The 19,745-nt window shown below is 43.9% G+C and overlaps 1 protein-coding gene across 15 annotated transcripts in view; it reads right to left on the reverse strand.

Moving 5' to 3' along the window:
- Positions 1-729: 729 nt before the first annotated feature.
- ADGRL3 (adhesion G protein-coupled receptor L3) overlaps positions 730-19,745 on the reverse strand; it is a 491,337-nt gene continuing 472,321 nt past the window's right edge. For 13 of the 15 annotated variants that reach the window (XM_083862078.1, XM_083862074.1, XM_083862081.1 and 10 more), the window contains one exon: positions 11,235-13,334. In XM_083862078.1, the coding sequence (XP_083718204.1) occupies positions 12,529-13,334 (806 nt within the window). In that variant the 3' untranslated portion in view covers positions 11,235-12,528. Of the gene's footprint in view, positions 4,563-11,234; positions 13,335-15,393; positions 15,412-18,836; positions 18,966-19,745 lie in introns of those variants that run through there. The other 2 variants (XM_083862080.1, XM_083862079.1) reach the window with 2 other exon arrangements.

A 19,745-nucleotide genomic window follows, 5' to 3' on the forward strand; every position in this document is an offset into this window, starting at 1 on the left:
ACTACATTTAAGACTTTACCTCTTCATTGCCCCACATAGTGCCACTTGCTGTATAACCTATGGTGAACTGCAGCACTCAATTCACCTTCTCTGGACATTACTTATTATTTTATAGGTCTCTAACATATCACTTCTTCTGTGCCTTTGCACTAAAAATATTTCTAAATAGCTCCTAACACAAAAGTCTCTGCTTTCATTTAATAAATCCTTTATGTCTCCTTATTCCTTGGTCCCCAGGAGAAGCAGCACGGTCCAAAGAAAACACGTGCCATCGATTGGGAACCTGGGATTAAGCCTGCTTGGAATGTTATACCCTTAAACACTCATTGTAGCCCAGCCACTTTCCCAGCTGCAATGCACAGGGAGCAGATGTTTTCCTTGCCCTCTTTGACCAGGCTTTCCTCAAGCTGTTGTAGGGGATATGGCCCACATGATTGAGACACAATTTACCTGGAACTGGGATTCTCTTGTAAGATAAGGCAGCAGAAATCACCACACACGTCCGTGAGCTCCTGCCTTTGCACTGGCTGGTGGCTCCTTGTTGCTTTGTTAAACCTCCAGGAATGTTTGCAAGCTTTGGGATATTTATGTTGACTTTGACACACTACCACTCAGATCTCCCGTATTAGGGTTGCATTGTTTTTTATGTGAAATATTGCAGCAGCTAATTGCAATTACCAGAAAGCATATACAAGAGAGCTTGTTGATTGCCAGTAGACAAAGACACTTTGGAAATCTTGAATTTTGCTATAGATGAAAGCCTATAAATTTTAAAATAGAAACCACGTTATCATTTACAATTTCCGTTTGCGAACAAATTCTGCTAAACAAAATTGGCGGCTGATTAAGTAAACATTTATACATAAATAAAACAGTGAAGATCTCTTCAGTTGTTGAGATGCAGCCAGTTCAGTCTCTCGTAAATAATACAGTGATGAATTCTGGCGTTACAGTGCATGATAAAGCTACCTAGCCTCAAAGTCTTAGGCAAACTAATCCATACGCGTGAATCAATCAGTTCATTTTAGTCATACCAGCGTTATATAAATGTCACCAAAATCAATGCCTGAAAGATATAACAGATTAATAAGTCCTCATGCCGTACATCTAACTGGGATGCAAACCTACAGCAGATAACTTCACGCTAAACACAGCTATATAAGTAGTTTGAATAAGTCATTTTAATAGAAAACTCAAGGGCAGACCTGTAATGAGCAGGCATGGATGAGAAAAATCTGGTGCATTATTAATTTCAGACAATGCCGAGTTCTTTTTCATAATGTACATTTTATTAATGCTTTCTGTGATAGCTTTTCATACCGGTTCACCACCAGGAGTACAGTAATTACAATGTATTAAGATTCATTCCATGCCTGAGGAGTAAGAAAGTCCAGTTATGATATGGAAAGCAAGTGAAATGTCAATCAGTATTGACTCAGGGCTGGATTAAATCAAAACTCTGCTGGGTGGGTTTGGTAACAGCACCTCCCACACACAATTTTCAGTGATTATCTGCCTCCCCCTCCTCACTGCTCATCTCGACATGTGCTATCGATATGGATGCAGTGGATGAGATTCATCATTTTTATTAGGACTTGCGGTTGGTTTGGCTCATCTTTACAACTGTCAGTTGTGGGGTGTCAGCCTCTTTAGGGTTGGAGAGAGAGAGAAACATTGAAGGTTGTTGTAAACGTCTCCAAGAATAACTCTTCTAGACACAAAGACAAGGATTTAAGGTACGGGATGATGGGATTGTCTGGAGAGTGGAGCTAATAGTGAGTGCTCCAAAGAAAAAAAAATCCACCACTCAACCCAACCCAGGGGAGTTTTGCTTTCCTGCAATCTAGCAAAACCAAGGAATATCTTCTTTCCTGTAATTGCTGCCCCTGTTTTCCCCATGCTGCAGCTCAAACCTCCCCAGGGTCAGGAAGCCTTGGGTTCAGGATTTAGCATTGCCCTTTGGGGGCCTAGAAACCGTAAGAATGGTCCACTGATGTCTGTGAAAGACAAAAATTTTGGAGTTATTTATTTTGCTTAATACACTGGCTGACTTTCAGCACATTTCCAGCACAAAGTCAGGGTATGTTGCTGTATCTTTCACTGTTTTTCTCCCTGGAAAAAAGGCTAACAGCGTTCACTGGGGAGGAAACCACAAGCTCCCCAAGATGATGGTCACTTTGCCTGAGGACACTATGGAGAAGTGGGGAAAGGAAGAGGTGTCCACATGTGGCAGATGAAAGAACAGTGGCCCCCATGCACTGCTTTGATACATAAATAAATGGCCTGATAAATATATAAATCACCTGGCACTGGTTGGTGTTGTCAGGTGTTAATGGTAACAGACACAGTTGGATGACAGGAGGTATTCAAGTATTCAAGAGGAAAACACTATCCCTGCAGCTCACTGTGGACCACTGCAAGCAAATTACCACTCTAGATGCCCACACCCCTCAGGAACTTGAGGCAGCTTTCAATTTCTGTTGATTGCCCACTGCGTACTCCTTGCAAACTTAGGTAAAGGGGCTCTGGCCCCAGTGTTGTGTTAAAAAGTGCAACAGTTGTTTCATGCAATCTGGGTTCTTAGTGGGGAAGACACTTCGCCTTGGCACTGCTTTCCTGCAAAATGCTGAAGAGAGTGTCCTATGTCCAGGGAAAGTTACTGGAGGTAATTTTCAAAAATACCTGTTTTCTTCTTATGCATCAGCTTTTTTCTGATTTCATATTCTAATTTCATTCTCTTTTCCTAATTTCCCTGCACTGCTTGAGTCCCAACAGTTGAACTCAAGAGTAAATAAGGCATAAGTAAGCTTTGGGTGGTGAATGATGAAAAGGAAACCCCAAAGCTCCCGTCCAACTTCCAGGAGGCACCATCCAGCCAGTGCCCATGCTCAAGTGCAGCCCTATTTTGCTGACGGTGTTTGCAGATGAGCACTGTTGTGCCACAGCAGGAGACAGTGGATGACAACTCAATGCAGAGCCGAGATTTATCAGCTCTTACTCAGCTAACACCATCTCCCTTCCTGCCAAGCCTCATTCTCTGGAGAGGTGTGGAACACTACTCTGCACTCATGCTACTAAAGCTGGACCTAGCAGCATTACATACGACTCCTCGGATGTGTTTGGGCATATAAAGGGCAGTACAACACACACATCCATTTTCTCTCCTCTCTCATGGACACAGCTACACAGACACAGGGACCTGCACTGGCTGGCAGCCCCCCGAACCAGACACAGCCTTGCACACATGTTTGCACAGACAGAGAACTGCACAGACAGGCACTGGCTGACATGAACACAGAACATGCCTAGGCATGCCTCCATTTACCCAGCCAAACAGTTGGCCCAACACCATTTATAAGCCTTCAGGGTTTGGTTTTTTTTTTTTTTTCCTTTTTTTTTTTTTTAACTAATGTTGAAAGCCTGGGGATCACCACGCTGATGGGGTTTGCATCCCTTTGATGATTTCTGCCCATCCCACCCTCCCCCTTCCCACAACTGCACCAAGCAGTCCAAGTCCTCTGTGGGCTGTAGCTGAGTATTTACACCAGCGGAGACCATGGGACCAGTGACTTCACCCTGTTTACAGGGACTAGGGAGAAATGTCTGCTGAGTCCTCTGCTGGACAGGTCCTCTGCTGAGTCCTCTGCTGGACAGACTCCTTCAGGTGCCTCCTGCACCTGCGGTGACGGCACAGCTTGGCTGTGAGAGCCCATGCCAGCCTCCAGCAGGCAGATCCCGTGGGTTCCCATATATCCATCCCCAGCTGAGCTGATTGAGAAACGCTATCTTCAAGACACTAAGGCTCATTTTTTTTTTCCTCAAAAAAATATTTCTATTTACACAAGACAATAAAATCTGAGCAGCTTTTCCCCGAGAAGCTTTGGCCAAGTGGAGCTGCTGCTGGACACATGCGTCGGTCCCTATTTACAAGCAACAGCTTCACTTGACAGTACTCTGCTGGCACATTCAGCTTCTTCTGGTGTAAGGACTACTTCTCTGTCCCTCTGGTGCTTCCCTTGTTGGCTCTTCACACTGACAGGTCTGTATTTACAACAGCAACCTGGATATGCCAGGTTCCCCTTTATGCAGCCCAGCTTGAGAGTGTGGAGAGAGGCTCGGGATGATGGATTAAGCACATTCAGCCATCTTTTAAGTGTTATGAGGTTGCAAAGTCAATGTTTGGAGCAGGTGAAACGAATTTCTTATTACAAAAGACAATTTTCACCTGTTCTGCTCATCTTCAAAAAAGAGATGAGTGACCAGACGGCAAGGGCACTTCCCAGGGCGCTGCCATGCTCGGGGCAGTGGGAGTCTCAGCTGGGCTGTTCTCTCCCTGGGAATGCAAGGGTTTGTTGAGGGTTTGGTTGAGGCCAGCTTCTCCAGCCTCTCCTGTTGTGTGATCCCAAGTGAGGGACAGGTGAGCTGAGGCACAGAGGAGCTGAGGTGGTGCACTGGCACGGGTGGGCTGAGGGAGGCTCACAGGGTCCCCAGGCACTAGATGACACTGTCCTCCATGGTGACTCGCCTGAAGACTGGCTCCTGCTTGGGCGTCCTTCCACCTTCTGTGAAAAACAAGAGGAGAGCAGGTAAATCCCCAGAGACTCTGCAACCACCACCAGCTATTTTCAAGACCATTTCCATCTCCAAACAAAGCAGGAGATGCCTGGTCTTGCCTTGAAAAGAAAGGCTTGCTCAGGGAAGGTGAATGGATTTATGGGTGAACATCCCATTGGAAACCTCCTCCCACCCTTTTTGCTGAATTTGGTGCTAGTTTTGCCTGGACTTGACCTCACATAAGCCAGTAGTTTGTTGTACAGCAGCACTGGCCACTGCTGCCCACTGCTCTGCAGAAGGAGTGACACTGCCTCTTTGCTCCTCTGTGTTTAGCACAGCACTGAGCTGCAGCCACCAGTTTGTATCAACACAACAGGGCTTGAGCAAACTGCGCTTCCTGTTGTGTCCCCCCTGCCCCTTAATAATAAATATTCAGTATAAATGACTGCAGAGTAAACAGATTTATTTTGATATTAGACATTATCTGAAGGGAGCTTTACATCCTGAGTGCCCTGCTTTACAGCTGCCTTTATAATCACTGCAGCTCCAGGGAGGAGAGCGCCTCCTTTCATGAGCTCATGCTGGGAGGACACAGCCACACACACTTTGGGGTGACCACATGCAGGCTTTCTTATAAATAATATTTCAGGGAGATTGTAAGATAGGCTAGTCACATTCAAGAAGAATCAAGAGTTATTCTAGAGCCATTTTCTAAGCATAAATAATTTCACTCTCTCAACCCCCAAATATATGTTGTCCTCTATGGTGACACAGGGAAAGTGGTGGAGGCAGAACCTGCAACTTTTCAGACATCTCCCAGCTTGGCCATTTTGGCTGATCTTTTGGGGTTTTCCTGAGGAGGAGGGACTTTCAACCTTTCCTTGTTGTTAATCTTTCTTTTTCTTTTTTTTCCTGAGTAGTGGGATGCATTTTCTCCTTTCACTTCCACTGCTGTTAGCTCAGTGGGCTGCTTTGCATTGCAGTACAAACTACCAGCAGTGGAAAATGCCTGGGTGCAGAGTGTGTAAAGAATAAAGAACATCAAAATTCCTACCTATTTAATATGTAGCATTCTTCCTGGCTGATACCAACAGCAGCTTAAGCAATGAGGCCTTTTATCTCTAAGTTTGAATAAGCAAGCAAGGAACTGGGTGAGGGAAAGGTGGGTGACCAAAGGGCAGAGCTGAGGTGCTTGCACTGAAAAAAAAATATCCTCTTCCATTTATCAGGAAGGGATCCTCTCAAAAAACCACCAAACTCAAACCAAAAGGCTGTTTTGTGGCAGACCATTAAAACTTATCTTTTTTTTGTTTAAGGTGAGGAAACCAGGGGCTGGCCAGAGCAGGCATCCAGTAACCACAGCAAAGCTTTAGCTTGCCTCAAATATGCCTATCACACACGGTTCCAATTCCCCATGACCTTGCACTTCTCTCTAGCTGCCTACAGAAAGCACCTGAGAAATTCTTTTTTGGCATATTTCAGCCAGAGGACACAGCCTTGCTAGAAATTAGGGGCTTTTTCTTTTAATTCCCCCCAACCCAAAGTCCATTTTCCAACACCCCCTTTGAAGCTTTTGTGCAACCAAGTCCTCAGAGATGCTTGGGGCACAGTACTTCTGTTTCCCAAGTGGAATACCCAGACATCCTCCACCCAGTTTGTTGACCATTTGGTTTTCAACATTCACCCTCCAAATCCATTTTTCAGTGGATATTACCACAGACTTGTGCCCACTGAAAGGTGAAGCCTTTGCTGCTGGTGGGATACAAAGGCTGCTGGGCTCATGCCTGGAGTAAGGTTTTCTGCTGCAGGGACCCAAATTTAACTCTGCCTGAGATGCCTCCAAGAAAAGTAGGAGAAGGCAGGCTGAAAAGAGTTTTATTATTTCTGTAATTTACCCATCAAGCACCCTTCTGCTGGAAATGACCTTTCCAAAACTGTAACACAAGATGCAGTCCATTGTAGGTGGCAGTCTAAGATATTTGGTCATCTGTGCAAATATTGCCATCACACCAGCTGAGGAGGTTGTGCAGCAGCTACATCAGTGTTTTCAGTTGTTGGGGTTTAAACCAGCACTGCTAAGATACCAAGTAGCTGCTTCCAACACATAATAATTGCTCTGTATACCAATATTTTTTGTTTATTTATTGAGGTTTTAGCCTGGGTTTTTACATATGTACAGTGTATTTAAAGAGTAGAAATATAAGACAAGAAACTATGTGGAGGGTAAAGAAATGAAAAAACAGAAAATACTTAGGATGATTTTTTTTTTTTTTTGTTTTGTTTTTGGCACTTTCCTGAAGAAGACTATCACCATCTGTCTGGTGTACTGAATACAATAAACAGTAAGCACCTGTAAAAAGCTATTTTGATGTGAAAAAGGAAGATTTCCAAGCTATCCTGGCTAGTCTCAATATTTCAGCTTTAAACAGACTGCCTCTTCTGAACTGGGATGATAAATGATCTGGTGTACGATCCGTGCATCCCCAGGGCTTGCCAAAGCCTTTGGAAGAGCAAAACTGGCCCTAGGCCAGCTACCTGTGCTGAATGAAATCTCCCTCAGTCCAGAGAGGGGAGTACTGCTGCCTCCCAGGGGTACTGCAGTGCCCTCCCCTGACTGCATTGCTAATGCCCCCACCAAGGACAGTCACTGAACAGTCCATGGCTGCCGTCTCTGGGAGCACTAATCACAGATTTTATCTGGCTTCAGCTTTACACTGCAGGATGTCCTCCATGCCGTTACCAGAGAGCCTGCAACAACATGACATTTATATAATGTTCATGAGCCCAGACTGTTTAAAACGTAAAATATTCATTAAATAAAATTTGCATAGAGTGTAGCTGAATGCAGTAGATAGCTAAAAAATACTTTTCTTTCTAAAGGTAAGGAGGAGATCAGGGTGTGACAGATGACCAAGCCTGTGCTCTTAGGCTTTCATGAGACAGGCTTTTAAATAAGATGAGCTGTCCTTCTATCCCTGTTGACTAGGCAATTCTGCAGGGTATTACATTCTTCATATCCTAGTGAAATCAAGGGCATGTGGGCATGTGACAGAGAGGCCAGCTGGTTAGGAAAGGGGGATGCAGGCAATAGGGACACACAGAGACACAAAAGGACCCCCCAGGAGCTCAGTGCCTCCCCCCATCACCACTGTTTCCCCTGGCCCTCTGAGGTATCTCACTGCTTATTACCTGGGGCAAGGGAGGAAGGAAAAAGATTGGTAAACAACTACAGATGTCAAGGAATTAAAAGCAATCAACAGGCAGAAATGAACAGGACCATGGTAAGCAATTATCGCCTACACAGTGCCTCCAAAGCTGTGATGAATATCCCCCATTCCCAGCAACCCTCCAGCCTACATGGTCTTTCTTGGCTTGTCTTTTGCCTTGTATTTTTCCTTCACTTTTCAAGGAGAACTTACAGTCTCTTCTGGCTCTTGCAGAAAATGGGTGGGAATTGCCTGCTCTAGTCAAAGTGTCCTTAAGCAGTAAACTGATGTGTCAGCTCTTTATGGGGTGGTCTGCAATGGCATTACACAGCACAAATAACCCAGTCCCACACAAATTAGGAGTGAGTGTAAAAAGGGATTCATAACTTGAAAAGCATTCTAAGATGATTTTCATGAAAATGCAAAGGATGGAGCCTTGCACTTCTCCATCCCCCTCTTCCCACCTGCAAGAAAGGCTTTCTGGAGGGACAACTCCATCAATGGATCAACATTAACAATCCTCACTCCAAACATGCCTGGCAGCTCATGCTTCTCAAAGGTGGCCCTGTGTTTCAGAAAATGGTCTGTGTATCAGTTGATGTTCTCATCAGATCAAGCACTACCTGTTTGCCTCTATTTTTTCTGTTTTCAGCTGAAAATGGGATGCTTATTGCAGTTGAATGATGAACCTTTAATGTTCTCCCTATAAGGCAAACCTGGTTTGGTTTGCTTTCCTCTGTTTTGTTGTTAAATGGAGCTCTAGAAAAGATCCCTTGAGTACAGGGCTGATTATCCCTTTCAACCCAGCTCACACAGTTATGTGCCCCAAGCACGAGTATGGATTTAACACCATAATCATTACTACATTTTCATCAAGCTTTTTTTCTCACATTCTTGCCTTGGCTCAGCATTAAGAAATGCCTTAGAAGTTTTGCAGCTCTCCCTGATACCCCAGGAGCATTGTAGGCACCAAGGACTAAACTGTGAGTTGATTTTCAGCAGCTGCAGTCTGCACAGAAGACACTGTTGCCAGTCACATAAGAATTGCATATAGTGAGCTACTTATCAACAAGCACCAACCCTCACCATGTCCATAATCAACTGACACAACAAAATCTGTTCTCAAGGGGAAGAAAATGCCATAAATAATCTGCGTCCTGCTCCCCTTCATAAAACACCCCCACTATACTACAGTCTTCAACCATTTTTGGCCTAATAAAATTAATAATATATATTTTCCTCTATTTTGTGATTCAGCTGTTTCCTAAGCCATAAGAAGCACCAACAGTGAATCCTGTGATGTCAGAACAGCCTGGGGACAGAAGTAATCAGCTTGAAAATAAACAGCATTTTTTTTGCAATCAAAGCGCTAATAGGCATGGGTAGGCTGGCAAAGAGAAGGGATAGAGAAGATGGGAAAAACAGCTTGCACACTGATAAACCTGAAATACATAAAAGGGCTGGGGAAAAATGACCATTTGTAGTAAAAGATTTTTTGAGCAGGACAAAACCACCCCATGGCAAACCCACCACTGGTTTATTCTTGCGGAGTTTCAGAAACACCAGTAAATGCTGTGTTCATCACCTGCATGCCACTTTACCATGATGATATTTGCTAGGGTGTCTCTCACCCTCTGCATGAACTCAATTCCACCATACCCCTACAACTACTTTTTGAGTCTGCAAACTAGACCAACAACTATTTTTTGAGTCTAATACAGTAAAAGATTTTTTTACTTTCCCCCAAAGTAAGAGGTACCTCCGTTATTTAAAGCCTCAGCAGCCTCTCTTGGGCTCCTACATGAATTGTTGTGACCACACAGGTGCGAATCACCTGCTGCACCTGCAAGAGTGGATCCGCCATGCACTATCCACTTCCATCACTGCTGGTATGGAAAATAAAATGAAACAGGGAGGCAGCATCAAGAGTAAGAGCACATCCTGGCTGGCCAGTGGCTGCTCTGCTATAAAGTCAGGTGATTCCCCAATATTCCATTAGGAAATGCTCCCTTGCCGAAACCTAGACCCATCAAGAGGCACTGCTGTGATCAGTGCTTGGTCCCACATGGAGTTTCTTCCCCAAGATGTTTTGGCCGGAGTGCTGCAGGAAGGACTCAGGTGACTCAAACCAGACTCTTTTGTAGGCCATGAGTAATACCAAATACCACCACCCCTGGTTCTCTAGTCCAACACGACTCTGCAGAGGAGAACCGAGCAGCACTGCTCAAACATGAGGACAACCATGGGATGGAGCGGAACTGTTCCAACTGATCTGCTGCTGCTGTGTTTATCCTCCAGGACCGGGAGTATCTTGTTTAACATGTGCCTCACCCACATGCTCCAAGTTTTCTGGCTTTTACTCAGCATGATGGGACTTGGATATGCACAGTTTAGATGGAGGCAACACCAAACCCCTAAGCCCAGGCCATGGGAAGACTTTGCAAAAAAATTCATTACCAATCATATCCAGAGGTGGTTATTTTCCCTGTCAACCTTTCCAGTCTATTTTGTGGCTTTCTGTATTCCTGACTGCACTCAAGGGATCTGACGGGGGAGGCTGGAGGAGAGCAGCAAAGTGCCAGTGGGCCATTGGCAGAGGTGGGGTGGGAAGGACGATGTGGCCCAGGATGGTGAGGGTGGCTTGGCATGTGCCCGGAGCAAGAAAATAAAGAGACAGCAAACAATGACCATGAAGGCCTAACGGGGACTTGTTTTACTCTTTGACATGCTACCAGCAGTTTTTAATCTCAGAAAACCCAAATTAAAAAAAAAAATAAAAAATAAAAAAAGAAAGAAAAAAACAAATTAAGAAAAGAAAAATATTACAATGATTAAAAGACATGACACGTGAAACACTATACTCAAATCATCCACGTGTCGTTGGCTACTTTATACAGTAGGCACAAAACAGACCTAGAATCACCCGCAACAAATGTCAACCAGTGTTGTTTCTGCACCTGAACAAGTACCACCAGCCTGTTATTTCTAGTCAGCCACAGCTGCATAACCTTTGTGCTTAAATTTCTCAGCTTAGGCCTCCTTTCTTCGGCATTGCTCACCCATGCCGTAAAGGAGTGGAGTTTCATACTGAAGACATTAATGGAGAGAGGAACAACAACGACAAAAAAAGAGAGATTAATTGTACAGTACATACATACAGTATCTTCTAAATCGTGATCAGTTGTTTATTGGTTGGCAAACAAGCTTCACTTTTACAACAAATATTAGTAATGAGGTCATTCAACTGTTGAGACCGTACAAAATGGATCATAAATTAAAAAAAAAAAAAAAGAGAAAAAGAAGAAGAATTCATACTCCGTGCTGCTAATTTACCTCCAGAAAGCCTATGTTACTTAAAAATCCGGTCAAATAAATAAATTTCCTGTTAGGAAAAATAATGAACAGAGGACTTTTTTTTTTTTTTTAATTAAAAATCACTGCAAAGTACTTTTTAGCTCACTACGCGTCAATCTATTTTCTTCTTAACCACTGCAGTACAAGTGCCTAAACCAGGGACCAGACTGAGCCAAAAAGGCCCTTTGCTCCTCCAGGGAAATGGCCGTCTCCTGTAGAACCCCCACTACGACTACAAAACCCTCTCTCAGTCCCTGGATGTGACCTGAGGGCCTGGCTGAGGGGCTGTTCGCCAGAGATGCTTCACAGGATTATCGTCACGATCGGTTGTGCACTGACAATGAGGAAGTTTGCCCTGCTCTGGTCTGCCAAAAGGTCTGCTGGCAACATGCCGGCTGAAAAAGGTTATACAGCGAGGAAATTAAAAGACTGCCTTGGCTGAAAAGAAATGGTGATGGTGTTATTAAAAATGGTCCTTAGAAAGTGATGTTCGGGGGGGTTTTTTTTGCCCAGTGAGATTTTTTTACTGGGATGGGAAGGGGACAGAGGGAGGGAACAGTGGAAGAGGCAAAATAAAATTAAAAAAAAAAAAAAGAGTTATGAAAAACCTTGCTCCTACTGGTAGACAAACTTACAAGACCAGCACAACAGAAAAAAGTTCTTATTTTTTTTTTTCCACTACATTAACAGGGACGCAAGTTCTGGAGGAACAGAAAGCAGACTATATGTGCAATGCTAGTATCTGTACATTACATAGAAATTGTTCGCTTCTCTTTTTCTGCCATTAGTTTTTATCATCCGTTAATACAGCAAAATGTAAAATATGCCTTTAGCACAGGATTCTAGGATTCCCTTCCGTCTCATTAAATTTGTTTACGTTTTGTTTGCTCCCACAGCAAAGGGCGCTGCAGTGAAACCAAGTTGTGAGTGACCATAACCCATGATGTGATCTGGATTGGTAAGAAAGAGTTTTGCTAGCTTGTTTTACGCAGCGCTCCCACCTAGATGCATCATCGCTACTAGTTTCAAATGCACATTTTTGGCCTTTTATTTTTGTTTTCCCTCTTAAATCAGGTCCTCGGTATAAGAGCAACACAGCATCAAGGATTGTTTAAACAAACACGGCATAACTTGAGAAGGCCACGAAGTGTGCCGTTATCTATCTCTTTCATTAACATAATGAAGTCTGTCTGGAGGGAAGAAGGATGGGAAGATAAGGGGGGCACAGCAGTTACTGTCCTCTCCGGGCTGGCCTAAAAATTCCAGTAAAAAAAGTCTGAGAATTTCCTTTTGAACAGCATGAAGATTTAGGAGTACACACAATATTACCACTGTTTGGATTAACTCAGAATAGTAAACCGAGCGTTACGGAGAGGCTTTTAGTCGTCTCTTTGTTTAATTTTTGCTGATTCTTCTATAGACTAGTGACCAAGTGAGCGGGTCCTTTTGCATTGCCGTCTGGGGAGGTTCCCTCTTTGTTTGGCGGGACTATAAAACCGTCGCTGCTGCCTCGACCTAGCTGGTAGTAAGTGTGTAGCTGATGGACGTGGTTCCTGGAGCCAAGATTGGGCATGCTTTTGTAGTAAACATCGTCGGCATCGCCACCGCCGCTTTTCGCTGGTGGAGGATCGGTCTGGGTGCTGGCGGTGACGCTTTCCGTCATGGGCATGCCAGCCAGCGCGGGCATACTGGTGTAGAGAGAATCCCTGTTGGGCGACTGCAGGTCGTCCGTGTGCTCGTTGGTCAGCAAAGGGAAAAAGCTCTCGCTGTTGTCTTGCGGGATGCGACGCCGACTGTAGAGGTGGGGCTGGTGGTTGTCCGCCGAGTACACCCGGGGAGGCAGCAGTGGGGCATCCGACTCCTCGTGGATGAGCTCCAGGCCCAGGTTCTCCTCATGGGTGAAGGAGGTGGCATCATCCAGCACGATGGCATCGTCCTCGCTCCCGCCGCCCACGCTGTTGACGAGTTTGTTCATCAAGTTGCGGCTCTGCTCGCTGGAGCGCTCATGGTTGTTCAGGTAGGAAGGGATGTAGTTGGAGGTGAGTTCCTTCAGGATCTTTTTCTCGAGGGCGTTCTCCGTGTGGTTGTACCCGCGGTCAAGGATTTGCACGCAGTTGCTGAGGTACTCGCCGCTGGCGATGCTGTAGCTGTTGCCGTGATTACCATTCAGTGGTAGAGTATCCGTGACACTTGTATCCCTGGCATTGTTCAGAAGCCCCTCTGAAAAACATTACACAAGAGAGGGTGACTTGTACAAACAGGACACTCATGCGGGATGTGCACACTCAAACCCCCTTCCTAGGCTGCCGTGGCTGCTGGGGCTGGGCAGCAAGGAGAGCGTCATGGCCAAAATGGGAGGGCGCAGCTCCATCTAACCAGCTGGTGGTCAGGGGCTTCCCACCAAAAAAATGGAAAGCACTGTCAAGTGTATGACTTGATGTGGCAACATCCAGCTGGAAGGATAACCTCTCCTGGCCAGTATTCTCCTACAGCTCTTGTGCTCTAGGTATTCCTGAGGGAGCTGAAAAATTCAAAACCCTGGGCTGGTCCCAACTGCCCTAGCTCTAGGAGCTTTGGATGAAGGGGCCTGAGGGAAAAGTATTTGCAGCCCAGGCTAATCACTACCAAAACTTTCTTTGGGAGTGTATCCTTCCTAGAGGGGAAAAAAAAAGTCTGCTCTCTCTTTCGCTGGGCAGGCTGTCAGGATAAATAAAGACATACGGACTGAATGGCAGGATTCAGGGAGTAGCAAGGGGGAGGCACAAAGTGCTTCCTGGCCCAGGATTTTCTGGAGCAAGGCTAAATGCCCTACCTCTTCTGGCTTAAAGGCATAACCAAAATTATTTACTCCACATTGGCCAAATGGGGATTTTCTAATACAATTGATGTTGACGGCAGCTGTTTTGGGGTCTTGTAAAGCCTTTAAAAATAGCTCCTATTCCACCTGCAAAGTTAAAGCAGTGGGTTCAGTGAAGGGTACAGCAGATACCATCACTGCCATAGTATGGTGGGCCTATGGGAACCTGAGAGGAGTAGCAGGGTCTTGGGATGTCCCTGCTCTAACTGGCTATTGCATCTCCATAGGTGTCTCAATGCTGACAACGTAAAGCTGGAGCTCAGCTCTTTCCCAAAACACTGCGGGAGATGGCAGGGAAGTGCTTTGAGAGCAATGCCAGCATGAGGGGGCAAGGGAGAAGAATATCAGGCCCAGCAGTTAAGCCACCACATTTTCTTTTTTGGGATCACTGATCTCCTTGGAAGGAGAGCAGGTGTGGGGATGCATGAAATAACTTACTGACCTCTCAGCTAAGGGCTTCAGGCATTGCCAAAAACTGGCAAGCATCTCCCAGCAAGGCACAGTGGATCAGAGAAGCCATTAAACTGACAATTTCAGATGAACAGTTGCTCATACCATGCTTAGTACATGGCATGTGTACCTTCTGAAAATACAGGATTCAGTCTATATCTGCGATGGAGTAGTTGCTGTATGTCAAGGGCTGGAAAGCACTACTGAAGGCTTCTTCTTGTTTTTGAGAGAAATGCCCCAAATGTGTTGGTCACCTTTTAGGTTTCTGAAGTTTAGAGTGTGCTGCTGTATCCTGGGTTCCCCAGCAAATGAGGGAGCTATGCCAAAAAATCAACTAGCCATCACAGACATAGAGCAAAGCCATTGATTTTCACGGTAAAAGCTCTCCAACCGAGTCACGATGCTTGGGGAGAAATGAAAAGTGAGCATTTTTGGGGGAGGGCTGTATGTAATGGGTGACAGGAACAACAGCATCTGTTTGATGGTTACGTTGAGTAACGTATGCATTGAGGCACTGAGCACTGTGCTCCTGCTGCCAATGCATAGATCTGGGGTTTGGTGCAGAAATAAAATGGGAGGCATTGCAGGTGAGAACAGAGTGGGGGCTGCAATGAAACACGCCATATAAAAATGCCATGACCTCGCAAATAAAAACATGAAGTTGAAAAAAAAAAAAAGAGCATACACAACTAAATGAGAAAATATGCTGGGTAAACAATACCACAAAAATGAGAAATAAACAAAGAAAGCATCATCTAATCTCATCTATATATATATGTACACATACATATATATATACATACATACATACACACGCATACACATATATATACATATGTCTATTCATTGTCTTTCGATTTCAAAACTGTGAGATTAATTTCCTTTATTAACTACATCATCTATATGTGATGCAATAAAAGTGAACTAAAAAAAATTACATTTGATATGCAATGTTTAGCTTTACTCCCATACTTGTCTCTCTGTAGGGCTCTAAACGACAGCATGAAGAAAAGGAAAGAAAAAACAACAAGTAAGCTTACAGCGACAGTAGGAGAAACATGAATAAAAAGCAAATTGATGATATGCAGAAGAGAGTTAACGGAAATAATTTCCACTGCCCAGAATACATGAATTTGTTACAAGGTTTATTTCAGGTTAAAAATATTGACATTTTAGACAGAAAAAAAGTATTTTATGCACAATATTCAATAGTCTACATTTTTATTTAAAAAATTATCACACTTCAATTGTTTTCCAATGCCATTATAAAATGCTCAGCGTGCAACACAAATGAAGAAATAATGCCAGGAAATTTAAGAAAAGTCTAAAGCTGGTAACAGTCATGTTTGAAAAGACAGGCACTGCCATTGTTACTTCTAAAGTCTTAAAATTAATGGCTTTACTTACTGTTAGGTATAATAACCCCTGGCAGTTGAAACTGAAATCTGTTTCCTTGCTAAAAATGTTTTGCCGTCCATCTTTTGCAATAGTGCTTTGTAAGAGTATGACTTTGCTCATCATGGGGCTGCTGGCATTTTACAAACTTTGGTAAGTCTGATTTTTACCTTAACCAAACATATGGCAAACTATATGGACTTGGCAAAAAAAAGAAACAAAAAAAAGAGGAACAGTAGTTTGAATAATGGCATTGCTAAATGAAACTGTTAAGAAAGGCTTAAAACAAGAAAAGTCAGAGAATAAGATGAAGAAGCAGTGATAACGCTCAGCTTCCCACTCTTCAGTGGTCTGTGGCACGTTGGATTATAAGTAGAGCTTGTTAATGGTAATTAGTGCTTGTGAACACTTTCTCTCAAAATTAGTTCTGACAAAATGTATTGGGATGTTTTCCTGCTTTGGAGAGACTGAGCCAGTGTACGTCCCTCAGCTTCCAATGACAGTGAGCACTTGGCCCCCCACCTACCATCTCCTCCTTCCTCTACACTCTGTGTCCTATCAAGGACTCACTTATGCCACTGAAACACGGGATTTTGGCCTTTTAAGATCTGATTCCCCCCGTCTTTCCAAGGGTAATTTCTAGGACTTCCTGCCCCTGGTGATTGTCTACCACAGATGTGGCAGCTCTGGCCTAAGCAGAGATAGTATTTTAAAAGACATAACTGGGGAAAAGGAAAGAAACAGGTGGACCAGATCAGTCCCTTGTTCCTTAGGGTATCCTGTCCCATCCATGGCCAGCACCGGAAGTGGTACATGAAGGTACAAAAAAAAAAAAAAAATCACAGTCTTAGTGATGTGGAATGAGTTAGTTGGATGGTGTTAGCTAACAATGCCTCATTGCATGCCAACCACAGCCCAGGCACACGCAGAGATGATGACAGCATCTACTTTTACAATGCACTCTCCTGGCTTTAGCATTCCTGCTGGTGCAGCATCTGTAAACCCCAAAGGGCCACCAAGACCACTAGGCCTAGTTGGTTTTGCTACCCTTCATTTCTGCCACGGGATCTCCTAATATTCACAGTTTGTAATTGTCCAGAGACCTAAGCAGTTTGAAAACTAATAGCTATACCAGTTCTGTGGTCATTAATTAACTTGCAGCCTCCTGAAAAGAATGGGTTGGGTTTTGCTCCCTCTGAAGTCAATGGCAAAGCTCCAGGAGCTTAAATGGGACCAGTGTTGGTCCCATTCTCTTTCTTCATCTCCCATGGATGAAGCCTGGATAGGTTTTGCTGTTACTTATCTGTGTTGAACAGAATAGCACTTGCAAAAAAATCACGCTATTTTTGTGGAATAACATTGTGTTAGCTCAGGTAACTGTATCAGATTCTAGTATTAAAAATTTGAAGAACACAAAATTATTAAAATACATGTAATGCACATTTCTGCCCAAATCACCTGGGTTCAGTTACAGTACCCAGACCTGAACATCAGGACTCCTCTTAAGGCAAAAGCTGACCCAACATTACCTGTTGCCATTTGATTTAAAAGACTCCCACACCTCAAGGTTATCATGCAAGAAGCTAGTCAGAACATCAAAGCTCATTTCAACATTTGCAGTACACTGAAATTCTTAAAATTCAGAGCATTTCATGTTTAACAGTAGCCCCTTTTTGAAAAAGCATTCTTGGAAGCAAATTTATTGCACAAAGTTAGCATAGTTTAGGAAGTTAATAAACAGCAAAAAGGTCAAATGTGTGCTTTCCTTGTGCTTTGAATGCAAATACCCTACTGATACAGCTCAACTATTTCTGTCACAAAAAACATGCTGCCATAGAGTACAAAGAGGGCTTTCCTGCTTGCATTATAACCATCATTATTTTCCCTTTCTTGGATATCCTTTACTGGGAACTGATGTCTTCATTGAGAGTGGCGAGCTGACAGAGTGCTGGCACACTTGCACTGGAATGCAGTGCTACTCTGCAGTGATTCAGCCACCTTACAAGTAAGACCAAAAAAACCCCAAACCCATGGAAGGGGCAGAGCAGGATGGAGTCAATAAGAGACAGGAGCTGTCAGAGCTCCACACTCCCCATCTCCTCCTCAGGCCCTACTTAAACACATCTACTTCTCCCTCACAGAAGCACCAGGACATCAGCTTACAAACAATGTCTCTTCTCACAGAAGCCAGAGCAGAGACAAACATGTAGGTGACAAGAGAGTGACTTCCATAGCAGAAACCTCCATTAGGTACAACTGACTCTACCTGCCTCTTTTCTGTTGCCAAAAGGAGGATACCAAAGATTATCTAGATTCACTACACCTTTTTTCTGTTTCCCTCCCCCCCAGTTGAACAGATAAAATGTATAAATGCAAACGGCAAAACATTTCTTATCTCAGCTCTGCTCTTTGGAGCTGGCCTACACTTCTTGCTTCAACTGTCATTTTCCTTAGAGATCAAGCGCAGTTTTGTTTTATTTTGCATTCTACTCTCTGTGCAAACCAGTGCACTGCTAGCCACAATTCTCCAGGCCATTTCAAATGAAAGCAGCTTTGGTGGCAAAGGCCAGTTTAGCTTCACTTACCTTCAGTGGTGTTCCTGTTTCTGAAATGAATGGTTTAACAAGGAAATGCACGGACAACAAAGAGAGGAATGGATGTGTCTGACAAAACACACACACACACACACTGAAGTCCAAAACAATACAAAAGCAAGGAGACTGAATAAAGAAAAAAAAAATCAAAATCAAAACACTGTGAATGCTTTGAGTAAAACCAACAAGAGTCTTTCAAAGTGAATTGGATTGCTCATGGAAAAATAGCATCTGGAAGACGGAAAGATGCATTGAAATGGAAGGAAGGGGAGGGGATCTTTTTTTTGTGCCCAGTTCCAAAAAAAAAAGTGTGTGTGCGTGGGGAGAGAAAAAGAAAAGGGAAGAAAAAAAAGAAAGAAATGGGCCAAAATAAGCCACAGAAAATGGAATTCTCACTAGAAAAATTAGAGAGAAACTCCAGCACACCTTGTGCGTTGTACATGCTGACAGAAGGGTTGTTATAGACCGCCGATTCCCCGAGCAATGTATTATAAGGGTTGTTAGTGCCATGAGGACGAAGCAGAGCATTGGTTATAAGATGATTAGCCATGGCTCCTGGAGCAGCCCGATAGAAAGACAGAGAAAAAAAACAACAAAAAAGGTCAATCAGGCAAATGTGGTATTAAAAAAAAGGGAAAAAGAACATTCAGAATGACAACAGTTGAAATAGTCCTGATTACAAGCAGCCAGCTAATTAGACTCGGAAAACTGTATGCCACTAAAGCAGAACAGATGTTACTGACGATGCACAAATCCAAACCAACGCAAAAGAAAATGTATCAGAAAGCGGATAAGCTACATTTATGGTGGTTCCCCAGTTGCTCGGAGTGTAAGCAAGGCTGCGCCCACATGCTTGCTACAAAGAAAGAAAGGAAGATGGCAGCCTACACAATGTGGGGGGAAAAGTCTCCGGAAAGTGCCAAATGAATAATAAAAAAAATATATATATATAATGACTAACAGACAACAGCACATTCAACTCCCACTATGTGCTAGGATCTCTTTTACCACTCCACAACACATCTGAATCAAAAAGGCAGAATTATAGAGAAAGGATGGAGAACGCAGCCTCTCCAAAGGCTCTCAGCACTTCTCAGACAGCAGCTCTTTCTCATGTCTAAGAGGGCTTCACTTCAGCTGTTTCTCAGATACCACCATCAAGAACATCCACAACCACCTCAATCCATCCTGGAAGGTGACAACACTACAGCTCCATCTGGCATTTCTATCAGGAATGAGAGTGGCCACAAAGTGCACGTCTCAAGGCTCTCTGTGTGCCCCACAAACACGTTGTTTCCCCACTCCCACACCTCTTTGCTGCTGTTTCCAAACACT

This window comes from Zosterops lateralis (genome assembly GCF_965231275.1).
Source record: "Zosterops lateralis genome assembly, chromosome: 5".
In the NCBI taxonomy this organism is placed as follows: Eukaryota; Metazoa; Chordata; class Aves; order Passeriformes; family Zosteropidae; genus Zosterops; species Zosterops lateralis.